At 42.9% G+C, this 21483-nt stretch overlaps 1 protein-coding gene across 4 annotated transcripts in view; it reads right to left on the reverse strand.

Moving 5' to 3' along the window:
* Positions 1–572: 572 nt before the first annotated feature.
* LOC121548364 (E3 ubiquitin-protein ligase ubr3-like) overlaps positions 573–21483 on the reverse strand; it is a 62083-nt gene continuing 41172 nt past the window's right edge. For 2 of the 4 annotated variants that reach the window (XM_045210327.1, XM_045210320.1), the window contains 13 exons: positions 19683–19793; positions 19371–19571; positions 18908–19044; positions 13957–14042; positions 10479–10581; positions 8097–8197; positions 6221–6345; positions 5139–5246; positions 4780–4905; positions 4460–4639; positions 3416–3625; positions 3069–3208; positions 573–2904 (listed from right to left, as the gene is read on the reverse strand). In XM_045210327.1, the coding sequence (XP_045066262.1) occupies positions 2787–2904; positions 3069–3208; positions 3416–3625; positions 4460–4639; positions 4780–4905; positions 5139–5246; positions 6221–6345; positions 8097–8197; positions 10479–10581; positions 13957–14042; positions 18908–19044; positions 19371–19571; positions 19683–19793 (1746 nt within the window). In that variant the 3' untranslated portion in view covers positions 573–2786. Of the gene's footprint in view, positions 2905–3068; positions 3209–3415; positions 3626–4459; positions 4640–4779; positions 4906–5138; positions 5247–6220; positions 6346–8096; positions 8198–10478; positions 10582–13956; positions 14043–18907; positions 19045–19358; positions 19572–19682; positions 19794–21483 lie in introns of all 4 variants that reach the window. The other 2 variants (XM_045210324.1, XM_045210318.1) reach the window with 1 other exon arrangement.

Raw genomic sequence — 21483 nt, forward strand, 5'->3', positions numbered from 1 at the left:
TTTTGGGGCTTCTCATGATGTAAGCCTATGTGATAATGTAATTTGGAAACATTGTAAGCACTGTACCAATACATTTTCTACATGAAATAATACAAATTTGACAGAGTACAGAAGAGAGGCTGCTTATAATGGTGTTGTAAAAAGTGAGATGGGCTTTTCCCATATGACCCGAGCTGAGAGCAGAATGTTGACCGGGTGTCTGAGGTTGGGAGAAAGAATATCTGTGGTGAGGGTGGTTACCTGTAACTCATAGCTGAATATAATTATTTTCCACTTAAACCATTGTTTCTTCTTCTCCCAGCTGACTGCATGGTTGACTGTAAGAGCAGGATGTACATGTTAGTGCTAAGAGGCATACTATTAAGGGTTACCATGGAGCGACCCTCAATTTTGATTTGATGGCCAGAGTAGACCCAGGAAGCACAAGGGGCTTTGCTGCAGGCCAATTATGTAAATTAACTGCACTGAATAGAACAGGGAAACAAACCCACCTGATAATAAAATATAACATGATAGATTTGTTCCATAGGGAAATCTGAAATACATTAGCATGGACAATGAAGATAAATGAGTCAGAGTGTGTTTATATTTTATTCACATATGTTACATTTTGCAATAAATGTCTAAGTCACACTTTCTGAGCCAACTCAGAAAGTCTGAATCAGCACCTACAGTAATGTACTGTATTCTTTCTTATTTTCATTCATACAGGAGAACACACAAAAAGCTTTTAATAAGCATGTACACCCATCACTCGTTGGATTTTATAAAGTGGGCACTGCAAAAAAATGAGGGAAGGGAAACTCACAGTACACATAAGCAGCATGCGTTGGATTCAAGAAGAAATAATTTAAGTGTTTTTTCCCCCTAAAATATTCCTCCTTTGAGCACGATGTGGACAAGCAATTCACAAAATCATTTGACCAGAATAAATCACCCAGGGATTTGAATGTGCTGTTTTTCACTAAAAAGGTAACCTACTCTTTCAGGTACAATTTGAGAAGTATCTATCTACTCTTCCGGTTGGAGACATGGTAATTGAAACTAAGCATTTAAGACACCAAACTCAAAAAGTGTGATTAAAACAACGTCATGACCATTGTATATTATGGGTATTGAAGTCCGACGTCTAATGTTGGAATGCATCCATGACCCAAGAAAATATCTTAATTTAAACTTTGAGAAACTTAGGCATAGGGGAAATAGTCTTCCTTATAAATATAGCTACTTTATTTCTAACTTTTGGCAACCAAAAGCAAATAAACTGATTGGTTATTTGACAGTATAGAAAACAATATATTGTACCACGAGTGTGGATTAGGTGAATGACATCAATTTGTTACGTTAAAGTTAACACTATTACACTTCTCAAAACCAACTAAATTACATCTTATGGAGTTTCACAAAGATAACATTTTGAAGAGACCAAACGCTATCTTCATCAATTTCCCAATTACTCGTCTTTACCTTTAGTTATTCAAAGATAGGGTCTTGCATTATGCGCCCATATACATTTCCCAATACATTTACTCTAACTTTACAGAGCAACTAAAAGGAAATGTGAAAGGCCAAAACATTATTTCCCAAGTCCTAACAAAAAAATATTCAACTGTACTATCTAAAACTGCAAAAGTCTTCATCAGCACAAAAGGATGAAACTATACCCATTCCCTTACAGAATGCCATATCAGTAGAATAACTTCTATGCATTTTGAGTCACCAATTTCAAACATTTCAACTAAACTATAGCAAAATCCCAATGCACTTGAAATGATTCTGAGCAATGGAGGTCTTGGAAAAAGAGCATGCCAATTACTGTAGACAGATACTCCGCACCAGTCTTTTATGTGTACTCTACAGTGGCCAGACTGGTGAGTGAGCATTGAGTTTCCTCAGGGACCTGGCCAGAGGCTTAGTGAAGGCAGGACTGCAAAGACCAATAGAGATGACGACCATGTGTCTCCCTCAACCTTGCAGTGAGCTGGAAACAACTGGTTGCCAGTCATCTACCATAAACGTAAAGCCTTCACATTTCTTAGAAAATAAAAATCTTAACAAAAAGGTAAAATTACTTATTTGAACAATGAGCAGCAGCATTTATTTAAGTATTAAAAACGTTGTATTCTAAACTACAGCTAAAAAAATACCTGAGGATGAATTGCAACTAGACTGTAAAAAATAGCCTTTGCTTGACTGCAATAAACTGTGTTGATGAGTGGACTTGTCGCCTACCATAATGTCCCAACAAACACACCGAGCAAACAATTTGCAATAACATTGCTATACTTATCAAGAGCTTTAAACCCATGCCAGCAGTACAAAGTCGGAAAAATTAGGGATATGCACCAACTCATACATTGTGACAAAGATGATTATCATTAACCTTACCAGGGGCACATTTGTCTGTTTGTATATCTAAGAAATATCCAGTAGTTCGAACTTATACTGTTAGCCAATCAGTGTACAAATACTCACCAGAATATGAGTATTTTGAGCTGGGAAAAAAACAATATTTCTGGCTTAAAAACCTCTTCATAACCAATCTGTTACAAGGGCAAAGTTGTTCATTCGACCCATTTAAATCAACACAGTAAATCACTTAAAAACACACACTGTTAGTCTTTAGGCATGATTGTACACAAAACTTCATATAAACCAAGGCTGTGGCAGTAACACCCTCACTGCATGTTTGTTTATATCACATGATAAGATTCCCATATGTTTTACAGAGGCAGACACATAAACCAAAGAGATTCTTTCCCACCAGGGTGTGGGTTCAGGTGACCTTACAGTCCATTGTAGTGAGGCCCCCAGCGCTTGTTGATGTGATCGAAGGTGTGCGAGACCCACTGTTGCTCCAGCACTTTATACCTCTCCACACATAGAAACAGGGGCTTTCCACGGCTGTAGGAAACGGAATAGAAAATGTGATTTCAAACAATGTTGTTTTCTTACAGTTTTCAGCATAGTCCCCCCACATCAACCATTCTAGTGAGAACCTGACAAGATGATTGTGTGATATATGAAACTGAAGTGTAATGCTAAGTGTGTATGGAGTGTATTCGTACCGTAGATCGCGGTCCTCCTCTCCATGGGCATCCAGGTAAACGGAGCCCCACAGGCAGAAGCGGTGCCCTCGAATGATGATGATGACCGAGGCGTTGATCAATAGGAAGATGCCTGTTGCGGCGCCACAGTGTTGAGAGTGCTAAAGACAGACACAAACAATCTCTTCACCAAATCACAGTCATCTGTACACAGCAGCGCCACCTAAGCATGCACGTTCTTATTTTGCACAATAGAGTAATAATACCCATCAATAACCCACAAAAATTATTTGTAAAGACAGTATAAAATCATGCTGTTTTTTTCAGATATATTCTAACATGGACTTTGAAAAAGCAGGGCCACTCACCCAAACACATTCACAGATCCCCTGCTGCTTGCAGCACAGCCCTTTGAGGCAGACAAAGGTGCCACAGACGAGGCAAAGCGCTGGGTCCTTTGGCACTTTTTTGCAGGCAGTGCAGGCCTTCTTGTGGTAGTACTGGAAGATGGTGTTGTAATTGTCAGGTAAGTGGAGGAGGTGGGGGGATGCCCATTGCAGATCCTGGACAAGCAAGGTCTGGATGGAGAAATGTACCATGTCAGTCACAACATTATTCCAATTTTGAACCCCAACTTTGTGCCCTAGGCAATCCTTTGTAACAGCTTGGACCGCATAGTGCAGGCTTTTTAGACAATGGGAGCTGGGGCTTTATTTAGCTCACTATTGTGCTGTGTCCATGGTAGGCCTAAACTTCAGCTGCCCATAACTTAAGAAAGCCAATCCAATCTCTCAAGAGCTGAATCTGAAGTCCCTTTAAATTAACCATGTGCTCTTCTGCTCGCTCTCTAATCTCCTGTCAATAGACTCTTAATAAGCGGACTCATCGGCCCGGCTCAGCAGCCTTTAGACATTGAAGAAAATACGACAGCAATTTTTTTCCTGCTCCTCTAAGCATCACCCCAAGAAACACAGAGGTTACTGTACATCCCTTTCAGTTTGGGCATTGTGTCTCTCCACTTGCTACTGTCTGTTTTAAGCCTTCTACTGAATAAATCCTTAAGAGTTCCTATATGCAACAATTTCTGTATGCCCTTCAGCTCCAGGGTGCAACAATAAATAATGTCCACAGTTGAAAGGTATGTGGAAACCATCCAAAATGGCAGTGTGAAGCGATGGGAGGTTTCATTGTGTGATGTATGGCAGAAAAGGCCAGTGCTGAATGACAAAGGTAGGGTGTGAAAATCCATCACTCTCAGAGGTGAAGAGGGGCTATATTCAGCACCATGGCTAAAACATTGTGTCAATTGTACAAAAAAAACATAGTGAAAAAGAATGACACCACCATTGGTGCGTTGGAGACGTTATACTGGAGAACGATTGGTGGAGGGAAGTGCTCAGCCTCAAACCTACCATTGATTTCTCTGCATGAGTGTCGGAGAGCCCTGTGACCTCCGAGCACCATTGAGTCATCAGGTTGAAAGCGCTGACCGTCCAGTCCAGACATGAGGCACTGTACATGGGGTTGGATGGTTGAGGGGCTGGGGCAAGGAGCCCTAGACAGCCGGCCAGGCCTGAGAACTCTTCTTCCTCCTGAAATAGAAGAAATGGTCAGTATGAGTTCAAGCCATGGGGTTGGAGCAGCTACGGCACAGACAGACAGACAGACAGACAGACAGAGGCAGGCAGAGAGATGGTGAGGTGCGGAACAGTAGCCATAACAGTAACCGTACTGGGCAGCCTGACAGGTTGTCCCCATAAAGGTGGTGCTGCAGGAGACAGGAGAGGCGGAGGTAGGGCAGACAGAACTGCTGGAGGCTGTACTCTATGGACTGTGGGGACCACACACTTGTGCTCAGCTGGGGAAGGAAGCGCAGGAGTAATGCCTCATCAATAACCTCTCAACAGATAATGGGGTGATATAGATCTCCTTCAGAGAGAGCACAGATATCAAAGTGTTAAATGGGCAATTTATCATGTAAAATATAATAAAACCAAGAGAGATGGAGCTAGCCAGGTACTGGGAGTTTGGCAGCTTTGTTTGAAACATGAAATTGTTCATTATCTTTTTACGAAACTTGATATGGTTTACCATGGATGGCTCTTCGGTGTTCACATCATACACAGTCTTCACCTTGGACAGCTCAGTGATGACATGGCTGAGAAGAGCTTCATAGGACTTCTCGGCATTGAAAGCATTCTGTGGAAGTCCAAAAGTAGTGGAGAGGTGACACATTGAGAGTACACAATACTATAGTATGACAGTAGTTTGAAACAATTAGGCTCTTAGGAGTCTCATGCCACTCGAACAGCTTCATATGATATTCAAGCAGTCCATTGTCAAGTGTGCTGCAGTGTCTCCAACTCCTGTACCTCCCTTCAAATGTGCACTTTATCATATAATAATAACTTATGCAGAATAAGCAGAGAACAATAATTATTTTCATGCAATAAAATATTTGACCGTTGATAAGCACCAAGAAATTACCAGATGTGTGTTCTGATAAAATTAAACTGGTTTGACTAATATTCTATATGGCGTAAAGCTGCTAGCATTTATCAAGTTAACGGTGGGAGAATGTAAAACAGCAGCCAGTCTTATCTAGCCTGGCGTTCTCTGTCATAGATTTATAGCGGGAGGAATTTCATGTCTTTGGATTTCCTTCCTCTGGACTCGGGATCTCGGTTGAGACGGTCTTTTTATCTACAGCAATTTAAATACAATGACATCCTTCCAAATATGGCCTGTGTTAACAATGAGGATTTCCAAGCCGTCTTAATGACAGCTCGTGAGCGGGTGCTGCATTGTGGGGGAAGATAGATAGAAAACACCCTAAAGGGGAGGCATTTTGCATTCCAGCCAACCACTCGCTAATACAGATTTAATAGACTGAAGATGAATAGCCAATTAATGCCACACATCTCCGGTAATCACTCTCTCCTTGATAATGATGATCGATATATCTACAGCCCAAACTGCTTAACGGAACTCAGCCAGGGCTTAATCTTAATTTGCATTTTGATTCACACATTCATTTGCCACGGATGTAAAAAGGTCCAGGGGATAACAAGTATAAAGTATAGATTAGATGCACTGGCTTCACAACATAGGGGCCCTTTAACTTGGTAGAGCACAAGGCAGCAGTACGGCGAGGAGGGTGTTATCTCCATTACCTTCTTGAGAGCTCCAGACGTGCTCCAGGCCTGCCTCTCCTCGGGGCTGAACTTGGCTGAGAGAGCAGCCAGGGCCTGGGTGTACTGCAGGTTGTACAGCATCTTCACCAGACAGATGAAGTGTTCTACAGGGACAGTGAGAGGAGATGCACAGACCCAGGTTAGGTGCACTAACATTGGAGGAACAAATATAGTGTTGGAATACTTGCACTACATATTCTTGGTCAGACACAAGGCCGACTGTTCCATTGATTTGAGAATTATAACGGATTTATAATTAAGTTGTTGCCATTCTCATTGGAATAACCACATATGGATGAAAATCTGTTTATCATAAAAACAGGAATATGATGGCAACTAAAATTGACTTAGGAGAATATGCAAATACTGCCCTTCATTTGCATTTTTACAATTATGGATGTGAATAGAGCATCCTAGCAATCAGCCAAAATAGGAATTCACAACAGCCAAGATGTGTTATCTACATAGACCACTTACTGAGTGGAACAATACATTTATACTTGATACAGAAATACATGATCTCTTCCCAATTACTATTTAGAACAGCTTGTTAAATAGAAAGCAGTTTCATTTATGATCAACCGTAATAAAGGAATGACTTAAGAGAGGCCTAAAATGCCCTGTAAGAGCTGGACAATCAGGGTGCCTACAAAGAGGTTGACACCCTTTTTATTGTGCTAGAAGACAAGTCAATAGGTTGGGTTGGGTTTGGTCTCCAGCGGAATGGCTCTCTCCCTCCTGTGTTTATAAAGGCTCATCAAATAGACTGGTAATTAGCAGGTGGAAGTAGGTGTTGGATTTGAAGTGACAGAAATACAATGAGCGCCATTATTTGCCCTCCTCAGGAGAGTGGTGGTGGTGACAGGTCCACTGTGCTGGCCATTGTGTTGCGTCGGCACATTAACAAGACAACACCTTTACTGCCATGAAGGACACACAGGCTGTTAGGAACTCCACGCCCCTTCCACCTATCCACTCTAAATGTGACAAAAACCCAGGCATGTCCTGACCACCATGCCCCGACTTCAATAAAATACTTAATTCACGCCCATCTCTCATCGTGATGTGTTACAATCAATTCTCCATCTCACAATGAGGGCCGTAATGCTTATTTTGGCTTAATCAATGGGGAATTGAAAAAGATACAAAGTCCATCTAAAAGCTAATAAGACATTGAGTGCCGTTTTCCCCAGCAGACTCTGAAGGGCAATGTAAGGAGGTGTTATTCAGTCAATAGGGCTGAGAGCTCTTAAAGCTGTGAAATAGCTTTCGTTTGAGAAAAAAACCTGTCACAGACATATCCCCTCACAGATAACCAATGGCTCTTTATAACTCGCCATGTACAACTGCATTGTATTGTATATAGGTTTAACAGAGTTGATGATCTATTTACATTCCTCCCGTTGTGATGCTAGGAGAGATCTTCAGGCCTCACACCGCCTCAGTGTCCATGGGTTCAGTCAGTTCAGTCATCACTGAAATGATCAGCTTTGTGTGGCATGGCACCCATTAAGTAGGCCTATGATTGCTTCAATTTGGCCTCCAATGTGGTGGCCCTCCCCTCGGGCATGGGGCTGAGCCTGGAGGCGCTCAAACAGGCAGCGTTCAGCTGGAGATGAAGGGCATGTGAAGGGTGCACAGCCTCCATAAACAGGGCTATGTCATTCTGCTCCTCACAGCCAAATACAAAGGGAACGGGGGAACATTCAGTCATGATTAGGACTGATAATGGTTTGTCGTTCTGACCCAGCCACTGAGAAACCTCCCTCTGTGGCCTCATTAACTCACCTTTCCCTCCCATCCCTTTGGACTGATAGGGAAAACACAGTCAGCATAGTAAGGACAGTGACAGCACCTTTGCATAGCGGCTGTGGCATGGTCAACACAAAGATGATCAGCAGAGATGGGCAGTCTCTGAACAGCATGGGTACTTCTGGCCTCTCGTCGTCCAGGCAGCTGTAGGGAACAACACACGTCACCTTTTATCAATACAAGCACAAAGTAAGGCTTTTTAAGACATGTTGAAAAACATACAGCACGCTCATTAAGACAGAGTTAAGAGTAAAGTATGCAGTTAAACAAGAAACAGTAAGTACCCATAAAGGTCTTATTATTCGCAGGGGTGGAAAGGGGCCAGAACACACCGGAAGCCCGTTCCAGGAATGAATTGAGGGGGAACGTACATTCAATTTGAATATGATTGTGGCCCGGGTGGATCCTGTGTCTGGTCTAGAGCGTGAAGTCACGAGCTCTGCTGGTCAGCTACTGTGTAGTAACCTACCGGTGCCAAAAGCCCTGGTCTGCCCTAGAAAGCCTAGGTAAATTACGATCACCAGAACGGCCAAACCCCCCAAAAAATGTACTGTTGTTTTGGGCTCTAAAATTAATTTATTATGATCAAGTTCGATCCCCACTATGAATTATTTAAAAAAAAGTTGCTTGTCCTTAGAGAGATGGAGATCCTTCCTCAATACTTGTATTGCGATGCAGAACGTATGTGGAGAAGTCCTCATTTATAACGTTGAATGGTTAGAATGCAAATCAAAATGATCCTGTTTAAAAGGTTGACACAAATTTCTCAAAATCAATTCTGGCCATTTCAACCCCTGATTATTCCCAATAACTTGGCATTGGTAGGGGCATGTTAGAGAAACCATAACTGGAGCAAGGTTATGGTTATGTACACACTATACATATCCTATTGCCTTTTTATCTTCTCAGAGCCAAGAGCAAAGCCTTGAATATATCCGCTGCACTTAAAAATGTTGCTTAAAACAATGACACTTTCTAACTGCCCTCTTGGAGCCCTCCACTTTAATGCAGTGGGGGAATGCAAAGCATATTTCCTTATATCCCGTGACCCACTTCTATAATGCAGCTGGAGCCACAGTCTACATTGTTGTCGCCGTCTCAATTTAAAATGGCTTGTTTTCTTCTGGCTGCCCATAGAGAAAGCCTCCAACCTACCTTAAGGAGGCCTCCGGGGATTTCGACTGAAAGGAGTCATACTTTCACAATAATGCATTCCATTTTAAGGCACTCGACTGTTAATTCTAGCATGCAACAGAAAACCTTTGATGCAAGCAATCTGCGTTTCATTCCCTCTAATTCAAAATACTAACCTACAGTATACAGCATTCACAGCTAAATGTTTATTTGACATTTCAGTCAAATCCAGATGACCAATAACTACAATGAGCAATGTAGTCTTTTGAAAACGAGCAATGTAGTCTTTTGAAAACGTTTTTCTTTAACCAAACGTAAAACGCATCCACAAAAATGGACATATGAGAAAGGATATGAAAAAAGTGAATATCTAGGTCACAGTCTAGGAAGGCAAGAGCATCGTCATTCCCTGTCCCATTTAAACAGAGCTACACGGCCGCCTGAGGGTGTCAATGACATAGCTGCCTTCCGAATCCCTAACAAGGTATTTTTAACACAAAATTGCTCCGCCGAGACACCTGCCTGGCTCGAAGCAGTTAAATACTAACAGGTGTAAAGGCTGTCTTGGGAGGGAGAGAGGTCGTTAGCTCATCTAATAGGGCGAAGTGTTATACGAGTGGGATGCTGATAGCCCTCAAGACTGTAAACCTTGGAAGCCAAACTATTGACGCACGAGAGCACATCTGATCCAACACAAACAAACCATGTGGAGAGAGCGTGAAGGGGAGATTGCTTTGTTAAATGTCTCTGTTTCTATGATGCTGTGAAAGATGACGCTGGGCGGGGAGGGCTGAGATGTTGTGTGGGGCAGTAGCTTCTCGGCGCAGTGATTGTGACAGGATCGTTTCGCTCTCTGTGGAGCACCCGGTAATTTGCCAGATGCAGCAATTATTGGCATCTATGGCAACCACACATGGTACCTTCTCTGTTTGTAGCTCCTCTGTCTGGAGGAAAAGCAGTTAGGGCCAGCAGGATGTGGTGGTGTTGAGTGTGAGGGGAAAGTGGCACTGTGATTACAGGCTTGTGTGTGTGTGTGTGTGTGTGTGTGTGTGTGTGTGTGTGTGTGTGTAAGGGGCTGTGCTAGACTGGGATCAGGAGAGGGTTATAGGGATGTCAGTTGAGGTGGATCTGCAGGATTCGGGGAGAGGGGTTCAGTGCGTGTGGCTGATGCAGGGCGTGTGGCTGAGTTTGTGATAAGATAGCAGTATGTGTAGTGGGATTGCAGGACGAGGAGAGGCCAAAGTAGATTACAATGTCTGTGTGGTGTAGCTTCAGGATGGCGGTCACTCACTCGTCTCTGCTTGGAGCCACCTGGGTCAACCTGGTCCAGGGGTTGTATGCAGAATCAATGCTGTACAGACGCATGTGCATGGCAAGCACGTGGAACAGCTGATCTGAAAGACAGATGAGAAAACACATGGATTTAATGGTCAGCCAGATAGATCAGAACACTGGCACAGAAATGAGACAGCTACTTTAACTGTCCACCTGCATGTCAGTAGGCCAGTGCCCACTATCACACTATCAGTGAATCAAATGACAAATACAGTTGACTTGAACTGATTGCACTGAGCGTAATGGTTTGGCTGGGGGAAAGCAGGCCAAATGGATAGACTGCACTACTCTGCTCCCAGCTATCCTCTGGTCAGGAGTCCCACCTGTTCACTGGAGCTAATGGAACATGAAGAGCGCCCCACCTTTCTCACACTTGTGCACGCACACACTAAAACTTATCACCTCCTTATCACAGTGTCCTCCTCTTCTCCCGAGTGGCGCAGTGGTCTAAGGCACTGCATCACAGTGCTAGCTGTGCCACTAGAGATCCTGGTTCGAATCCAGGCTCTGTCGTAGCCGGCCGCGACCGGGAGACCCATGGGGCGGTGCACAATTGGCCCAGCGTCGTCCAGGGTAGGGGAGGGAATGGCCGGCAGGGATGTAGCTCAGTTGGTAGAGCATGGCGTTTGCAACGCCAGGGTTGTGGGTTTGATTCCCACGGGGCGCCAGTATGAAACAATTAAAATAATAATGTATGCACTCACTAACTGAAAGTCGCTCTGGATAAGAGCGTCTGCTAAATGACAAAAATGTAAATGTAAATGTAAATCTTATTAGCCCAAATAACAAACTAACCTACTTCTCCTTATAATGGACTCATACAATGGCCCATTGGGGCCATAGTTAAAAGTGTATTTGAAATCCGAAAATCACCTTTTACATTTGTACCTGAAAGGGATAGTAGCAATAGTAATGGAGTCTTTTTGTAGGCACTAACTCCACAGTGGTTCATTGGACAAAGCCTATGTGAAAATGAATGGAGTTTTTGGATAAATGCCGAAAATAAGGCCTGTGGTACACACAGGCTTAGAAGATCTTATTGAGATAATGGGGTTCGATCCCCGGGACCACCCATACACAAAAATGTATGCACGCATGACTGTAAGTCGCTTTGGATAAAAGCGTCTGCTAAATGGCATATTATATTATTATTATAATTGTGAATTTTGAAGCATTTATATAATCAAAAAAAGCACATAAAGGTTTCATAATTCACAAAGGTCATGTTAACCGACATACTGTATCTCATAGAACAAAATGTATAAGATCTCCTAAGCCCGTGTTAACCTAATTTTCTAAGTTTATCCCAAAACCCCATTCAGTTTCCCCATAGGAATGGCTGAACAAACCAGAGGTAACCCATTTCCATTTTTTTGGATTACAAGCTGGCAAGCTCTATATACCACCTGCTCTGGTGTAGGCTACTTTCTCTTTCACCCAGAACAACCAAGTGGTCACAAATAATTGACTGTTTTTTTTAACATGCAACCTTGTCAACAACAGACATGTAGCTCAATATTTGACAATTTCTTTCCAGAGAGTTATGACAGCTGTAATGCAGCAAAACATTGAATTCCACTGCTGCAATATGGATTTTCAGGTGAGTTTGTCTACTTGGCTGTCAAACTAGAGCAACACTGCCCTCTACAGTTGAAACATGACGACAGCAGCAGAATACAAACCAGAGGCTGAGGGAGGTGAGTGACTCCGATTCATCCCTCCTTCTGTCAGATGGGGTTAGAGTCCCTCCACTAGAGGAGGACATGTGAGGAGTGACACTGTGGCGGAAGGAACGCCAGCCAATGCCCTTCAAGCTGGCAGGGAACCAGGCTTCAATTGCTGCTCACATGGCTACCACCTCTTCCATCTGCCTGGTAAGTGCATGCCACCCGCTCAGCCTGCTGCCCTGCTCTACTCCCCCCACAGCCACACGGTCTGACAACACCAATAGAGATGCCTTCAGTTTGCCTTCAGATATTGTTCTGGCCCTGTCTTCTATCAAAGCTCATGCTATTTTCCATGATCTTTACCCCCACCAACCCTCTGATATAGATTAGTAATGCCTGTGTGACCTATGGTGGACATAGATTACTTTTACCCCCCCCCCCAGTGGACAAACACTTTTGAAATGATCAATTCCCATGGGCACATCTCATCGTGATAGGCCGACACCTACCATAACAGTATTGTATTGGACGTTCAAGGCTGTCTTCTCTGTGCAGGCTACATCAGTAGACTGGCCTAATTCAAAACCTTCCCTTTGGCTGATAAACTAGATGCGAGCCATTTGAAGGGTGTACTCTCCACAGTTGATTTAACACGAGGGATTGCCTGCTCCCCTCTCCAGCCCATGACATCCTCATGAGCTAAACGATATAAGTGCCTTGTGGGATATGGGCTTAGGAATCCCCTTGGGTTATAGCAGTTATCGGATGTCCCCAGTTTCCCTCCATATCCCATTCCCTTCGAAGACGGAACACTAATGTATTGCAACTTGTCCGCAAGCGGAGCGACACAAGTTAATGTAGCTCAGAAAATGGCAGTCCTCTAGTGTGAAATGTCTTTGGCCCCACTCAAGGATGACAGGCCTCTCACTAGTGCAGCGAGCAGCTAAAATACATCACCACTAAACAGACTAACTCCACAGGCTCAGCTCTGAGTAGGAGAACGTAATGTTTTAACACATTAAAGGTTGAAGGTCAAATTCAAATGACAGAAAGTACAATAAAGGAGAAACATCTTGGGGATCTAAAAGTGAGTCGTCCATCCAAAATCAAACCTTTCATGGTCTGCATCTCTTTGAGCATAAGTGTGCTTCGTCTTCCCATTGACTACCATTATCTGAGGCTTTTTCTTTGGCATTATTGTCAGTGGGCCCAGTCACAGCTCAGGACAGCATCATCACGCAGTCTTTATTCCCAGTCCCGCCGGAGCGGGCCGCCGTTGCCACACAATCAACTATAACAGCACCTGACCCATGCCCAGAAAACGTGACGGCAACAGCTCACCTGGGATAGCATCTTTCCTTCCCTGCTAATCGACAATCTTTACAAATGGTCCAATGGTTACACGCATCAATCCAATCTCAACTCTGACACTTCATTACACAAAGGTCGATGGGACAAGCCGTCCCACCACCCACAAGTCACCGTAATAGTCAGCCTAAATACCAATGAACCTCATCATAAAATAACAAAGTAAACAGACTAAAATACACAATGCTCCTGGTCTTTAATAATTTATATTTTTTATATTTTTTTATGTGATGATATGAAACATGGGTCAATGGCTTTACACTTCAGATGTAAACAATAGCTAAGTGTTCAAGTAGGGGGCAACACACTTCATATAGCATCGAGTAGATGGATGGATGAGGGTTCATTCATGTTAATCTAGTGGGAAGCAAGGCGAGGAGAGTGGCGTGGTGTACTCACTGAGACAGGAGCGCTTGGCTGCACCACTGGCTCCTCCAGAACACAGGTTCCCTCCACGGTGCACCAGCTCCAGCTCCAGGTTTGTCCTGAGGAAACACAACCATTACTAAGCACACACACGCCATACTGTCAACTGGTTAAAAAAATGGCTTAGAAGGACAAGAGGAAGATTCAGGCATTTGCACAGCCACTGTGAGCTCAGGCAGTCTGACTGAGTTTTTACCCATTCAGAAACAGGACAAAACAGTGGATTATTAACATTCCTTCTTGTCATTTACCTGCTATAGCAGTAGCCACTCCAGCCCGACCGATTAAATCGGTTGCCCGATCTTAGCGGATGATATTAGCCTTTCACATAAATATTTGTATCGGTCTTTATCCCACAGATAAAGCGCTGATATTATATACATAGAATAAACAAATACGTCTGCTAATTTGATGTCATTTAAAAAAAAAAAGTTTAATGGTTGCCTGAAGAGGGAACATCATTCAGCCCTGGGCTAGTTTACAACGTGATAGATACAGTGGGGGAAAAGTATTTAGTCAGCCACCAATTGTGCAAGTTGTCCCACTTAAAAAGATGAGAGAGGCCTGTAATTTTCATCATAGGTACACGTCAACTATCAACAAATGAGAAACAAAAAATCCAGAAAATCACATTGTAGGATTTTTAATGAATTTATTTGCAAATTATGGTGGAACATAAGTATTTGGTCAATAACAAAAGTTTCTCAATAATTTGTTATATACCCTTTGTTGGCAATGACACAGGTCAAACGTTTTCTGTAAGTCTTCACAAGGTTTTCACACTGTTGCTGGTATTTTGGCCCATTCCTCCATGCAGATCTCCTCTAGAGCAGTGACGTTTTGGGGCTGTCGCTGGCCAACACGGACTTTCAACTCCCTCCAAAGATTTTCTATGGGGTTGAGATCTGGAGACTGGCTAGGCCACTCCAGGACCTTGAAATGCTTCTTACGAAGCCACTCCTTTGTTGCCCGGGCGGTGTGTTTGGGATCATTGTCATGCTGAAAGACCCAGCCACGTTTCATCTTCAATGCCCTTGCTGATGGATGTAGGTTTTCACTCAAAATCTCACGATACATGGCCCCATTCATTATTTCCTTTACACGGATCAGTCGTCCTGGTCCCTTTGCAGAAAAACAGCCCCAAAGCATGATGTTTCCACCACCATGCTTCACAGTAGGTATGGTGTTCTTTGGATACAACTCAGCATTCTTTGTCCTCCAAACATGACGAGTTGAGTTTTTACCAAAAAGTTCTATTTTGGTTTCATCTGACCATATGACATTCTCCCAATCCTCTTCTGGATCATCCAAATGCACTCTAGCAAACTTCAGACGGGCCTGGACATGTACTGGCTTAAGCAGGGGGACACGTCTGGCACTGCAGGATTTGAGTCCCTGGTGGCGTAGTGTGTTACTGATGGTAGGCTTTGTTACTTTGGTCCCAGCTCTCTGCAGGTCATTCATTAGGTCCCCCCGTGTGGTTCTGGGATTTTTTGCTCACCGTTCTTGTGATCATTTTGACCCCAAGGGGTGAGATCTTGCGTGGAGCCCCAGATCGAGGGAGATTATCAGTGGTCTTTATGTCTTCCATTTCCTAATAATTGCTCCCACAGTTGATTTCTTCAAACCAAGCTGCTTACCTATTGCAGATTCAGTCTTCCCAGCCTGGTGCAGGTCTACAATTTTGTTTCTGGTGTCCTTTGACAGCTCTTTGGTCTTGGCCATAGTGGAGTTTGGAGTGTGACTGTTTGAGGTTGTGGACAGGTGTCTTTTATACTGATAACAAGTTCAAACAGGTGCCATTAATACAGGTAACGAGTGGAGGACAGAGAAGCCTCTTAAAGAAGAAGTTACAGGTCTGTGAGAGCCAGAATCTTGCTTGTTTGTAGGTGACCAAATACTTATTTTCCACCATAATTTGCAAATAAATTCATAAAAAGTCCTACAATGTGATTTTCTGGATTTTTTCTTCTCAATTTGTCTGTCATAGTTGACGTGTACCTATGATGAAAATTACAGGCCTCTCTCATCTTTTTAAGTGGGAGAACTTGCACAATTGGTGGCTGACTAAATACTTTTTCCCCCCACTGTATTAGGCATGGTGGTTTGACAGAGAGTAACTTGCCACAGCCAGCGTATTTGAATAAGTAAATAATCAAAAGTACACTTCACCAAGCAAGCAGCTAGGTAGCAAGCAAGGTAGTTTGCTTAGCTAGCTAGCAATCTGTGCTACTTTTGTGCGAACACTGGACTGGCACCCAAGTGAATACTCGTCCTAGGCTTGACACAAAAATAACACTGTTATACTGTCTGGGCCTATTATGTTAGCTAGTGGGCTTATTTAGTTAGTTTTCTGAAATATGCAATCTGCAAAAATCAAGATAGTTGTCAGAGATTTATCATTCAGTCCATGTGCTTGCATTCATGATGAGATAAGTAGCTAAGGGTTAGTTAGCTAACTAAATTAGAATGTGTGACTAAAACCAGTGCGGCAAGAATTTGCCTGCATAAAAGATCAGTCATCAGCGCATGCCATTTGCAGTTTAAATGTATAGCCAATACATTTTCTATTGAATAACAGTGTAAGATACATATGGTTTCTATATCAAACCATTGTCGTAATGAACAGCTAACTTGCGCTTGTCAAAGGTTGCCATAAAGTGTTTCCATGACCTTTGACTGTTGTGAACACTGTAGTAAATCTACACAAGACAAATGCTGAAGCTGACACCTAGTTGTAACATTACGAACAGCATGTTACTGCATTTCAATGCTTATTTGTAGTTTCAGATTTACTTTTGAGACTAAGTTTAATTCATTCAACCAGCCACCCCTTGTGGTGGTTTAGCACAAACACTTTTGCATACTTCTTATCCACTGCCATAGATAGACATCTTTAAGTTGTACCTAAGAAGGTAAACTAAAAAAGTTGTATATTTACTGTCATATTTATACAGGATATAGTTGCTTGTTGGTGGATATCCTGTAATCCACAAATAAAATGGTCTTAAATAACGTTAATTTTAATATTGTGTTAAGAAATCATAATTTATAGTATCTGTTAATCCTTTGGAGCACAATGTGTAAAAAAATTAATATATATATTGGCTGATATGTGACTTTTGCCTCCCTAAAAAAATTAATTGGTATCAGACAGAAAAATCCCATATTGATCGGGATCTAGTAGCAACCTAAGACAGTAGGGCTCGTAGCAACCTAAATGCATCACTAGCAGAATTATCATCAATATATGCCTTTAGTGAGGTGACAGACTTCTGGCTTAACCATTTTATAAAAAGATGTAGCAGACATTTGTTGTTGTGTTTGTTTTGTACCAGCTATTCCGTATCAATAAATTACAGAACTTCAACGGTTCCGGGTTTGCACAAGCTAGGCTATTAGCATAAAAGCTGTTCCATCCACAGTTTCCGTGTATAATCTCTGCTGTGAATTCCCAATGTATATCCAAAGAAATTTAATATTTCAATTTTCACCACCAAATAATTAAATAAAGAAAAGCCTTAACAGGATAAATTGATATTAAAAGCAGATACAGTAGGTGTTGCTAAAATTAGACTGAACTGGGGTTGTTTTGATCCTGCCACTGGCCATTTCCTCCCATAGGCTGGGAAGGTGGGGGCAAATACTCAGGCTTCCTGGGAGAAAAAGCAATTTCACATAGATAATGCAGCTGCACCGAGCTCCATCTGGCTGCTACTGATAAGAGCGCCCCTGTGACAGAGGAATTGTCCATTCCTCAGGCAATTTGCGCTGTTCACTGAACTTGTAAAAGCCAACAGGAACCCAGACACAGGAAGCAAGGATTTCTTTCTGCAGGGCACAGGGTGAGGGAACCGGGTGAGTGGACCGTGGCATGGGGAGGGGGAGAGGTCTGGGAGGGACCAAGGGCATCCCACATCATTCTGGTGAAAGAATAGAAATGACGGTTGCACTCTACTCCCTGTAACGCATGATCAATTTCAGGTTATGATAAAAGCACTGCAGAGCGCCTGCTACCTCCCGATTTTACAACAGAGGAGCGTGTTGTTCAAGGAAGGAAGATTTGGGCTCCAACACAAGGCACAACAAAACTGTGAATAAGCACTCAGCAGAAAAAGAGCTCTTCAAATCAGTCAAAGGGAGGCAGAGCGATAAATTCATACAGTCAGAGGTAATAAAGGGCAAAGGATGGTGGAACCAACCAGAGTCAATACCATTTTACTGCAGCCGCAACTGACAAAGCTGCTAATGGCGCTTAGAAGCCGCACTTCCAGCGACACCTCCAGCCCCACACTTCAGTACAATCAGAGGTATGAATAAAGCCAATCAAGAAAACCTTCACAGCTACCGAGCAACTTCATTTCTTCCCCTTCAAATACTCTATATAGCAGGTGCAGGTACAAAGACTAAAATTCGATACACTTCGACTGTACACTTCAGTTATTGTACAAAAGCCTTTTCAAGCGGCCCTCCTCAATCAAAGAAGCGCACTCAATGGAAAAAATAACACAAAAATACAACTAGGCTAAACTCAGGAAAGGTTGCAGTTCTCTTTGCTAATGTCAGGCAGGGAGCTGGCTTTACGAGCACAAAGGAGTGGAGCAGACAGGCCAGGCAGCCAGTAGCCACCAGACCAGTCAGTGGTTTGCATAAATAAGAGCAGTGGAGGAGGACCTCCCTGTCTGACTGGAGCAAGTGTAGGGGTCACTAGCCACAGGAACACAGCCTCACTGAAAGATAGCCTGCAGTGACCAGTCTATCCCTCATCTCCCAGGCCAGTTTGCAGGGTGCACTTTCCCTTAGTCTAGCTGGAAATTGAGAATGATCTGTATGACTGATAAATGGAGTCTCTAAAATTGTATTATTTTGAAGAGTCTCAGAGCAGTCTGTGGTGATATCATAGTGACTGTGTGGTATCCCTCACCTGGCCACTGAGTACATGAAGAGGAAGTCGTTGTCAGGGGAACCGGGGTTCTTGCCATAGTCCATGTACTTCCTCTGGGTGGTGTTCTTGATGTCCTTGATCACCAACTCCATCTCTTTACTCAGGTTGGACTCCGTCTGAAGGGGAAAGGTTACACAGTGACTACATAGCATCTCCACTTTGACATTTTGTCAACAATGGTAATATTGACAATGGTGACCCACAGGTATGCATTTGCAAATCATTGGTATGGTACGGGAAACAAACCACAGCAAAGGTTAGGCAGGAGATGACAGGTTAAATATGAATGGAGGCCATATTGGGGTAACACTAAAATAGCTACAATACCGTTAGTGTCAGTCTCATTTGTCAGCTAGTGGCGAGTTAAGATGGAGTGATCAGGGTCAGAGGGACATACTTGGGTGAAGCTGTATAGATCTCTCTGCCTTACAGTGGTGCTTACTGGGAAAAGTCCCAGCTGCTCCTGCAGGTCCTCCACCTCCTTCACCAGCACAGAGGTATTCTTGTTGCTGGGCATGTGCCAACTGACCACCTCAGTGCTCCGGCCTGGGCGGCAGGGCAGCACGCTGTTAGCAAACTGTCTGCACAGTGGGCAGGTGAACTCTCCCTTATCCACAGAGAAGCCCTGCATCACCTGGTCATTCTGGGTAAAAAAAAAGCAGTTTGGATTATTACAGGAAGCAGAGACAGGGTAGGACTGCCTAATGTTATGTCCCTTATGTCAATCCATACTTTCATATAGATACTCTCTTACCCGCAGAGACTCCATGTAGGACTTGTGGCAGTCTATATGCAAGGTGTGTCCACAGGTCTGCACATACACACCTCCATCCCAGCCTATTGAGACTGACTGCAGACAGGAACTCTGCGAAACAGACAAGAGAACAGCACAAGACAGGTAAGAGTCTATTCCCTTTGAAGTTCCATAACTGTAGTATAGAAATACATACGATATATTTATTTAACTACATTTCCAATGAATTACAGGGCTCTAGACTACCTTTTTTCACTTTTTCAGTTGATGGCACCAGCACTTGATTTGGTCACACCAATATTTTCCTGACCTGGGTCCCATAATGTAACTGCATTCCATACAGAATCAGGCTAATAATGACTAGCCATATTTTAAATTAATGCACTTGCAGGGCTTGACATTCAGGTAAATTTGCCAGTGGCACACCGGGCCAGTGCCAACTGAAAGCTACTGGCCCGAATGAAAAGAATACTGGGCCGGGAAAGCGGATGATGCGCGCATCATTAAATACAAAATATAAAAAATACATTTAGTCATTTAGCAGACGCTCTTATACAGAGCGACTTACAGTTAGTGAGTACATACATATTTTTTTTTTCATACTGGCCCCCCGTGGGAATCGAACCCACAACCCTGGCATTGCAAGCGCCATGCTCTACCAACTGAGCTACATGGGCTGAGCAAGTAGCCTATAATGACCTACCCTCCACACACAAAGAATTACATTTTAACTTGACAATATCATATTTACATTGACTGTTTGGAGGAAAACATTATCTTTGTAGGGCCCTATACAATCAATTTTATATTTTGTTAAATTCAGTTTTCCCCCGTTTTATTTTCCCGGTTTCTCTTAGTTTTTTTCAGGTTTTCACTCACAGAAATCACACATTTTTTTTAGAAAAACAACAAAAAGCCCACAATGGTTAAACCACATCAGTAGACCACTTTTTAGGTAAAAATAAAATAAAAATAAAAAAAGGGTGTCAATTGATCGCCTAGCAAGAGACCGTTGTGTTTGGCTAGCAGTGTTTTTGTACTATACAATGTACAGTATAGGCTACATGTGATGGTTGAGTTTCCAAAACAAATGCCCCGCGATTGATACAAATTGTGATATAATTCTGCCAGGTAGGCCTACTTTGCAATCAACATTTAATTGGGAAGGTTTTTTAGGAAAGCCTTTAGAAATGTTCATTCAAAACAGAGCATGATGACTGAATTTCACATTGCAAAGATTCAACCTTTTTGAATGGTCTGCATACCCATTGTTGCATACCCATTGCTGTTTGAATAAATCTTGATAACATTTATTTTTTAAAGCTAATTGTGAACCAAAAACGAATGTGACCAGGAAAAACAAAAATCACTGGCACCCAACCAATCAATTAAAAATAGGTGTCGCACCAAGTCAAAATGGTCGCAAATGCAAGTGTTTTGGTGGCAGTTTTAAACCCTGAATTTAAATTTATATGTGCCAGTAAGGCAGTAACATTCTCTGGAGAAAGAAAGAAAGAAAGAATAGCATTGCAGCTAAAACCGAAAGACAGTGGCAGTGTTTCTTAGTCACTCTGACTAACTGCCTCAGTGCTCCCAGACAGAGAGAGAGAGAGAAAAAGAGGTAGAGGAGGAGGAGAAGGTCTGTCAGGAGGTCTAAATCCTCCATGCCTCATTGTCTCCGCTCTCAGGCTGCTGGAGCTTCTGACAGACTAGCCGATTAAACTAAAATCCACGATTTACGATGGATTTGAGTGGTGACTACTGTTGGCGGACTGGAGCTCCGACGTCACATAAAATGATG

Source organism: Coregonus clupeaformis, chromosome 4, assembly GCF_020615455.1.
Source record: "Coregonus clupeaformis isolate EN_2021a chromosome 4, ASM2061545v1, whole genome shotgun sequence".
In the NCBI taxonomy this organism is placed as follows: Eukaryota; Metazoa; Chordata; class Actinopteri; order Salmoniformes; family Salmonidae; genus Coregonus; species Coregonus clupeaformis.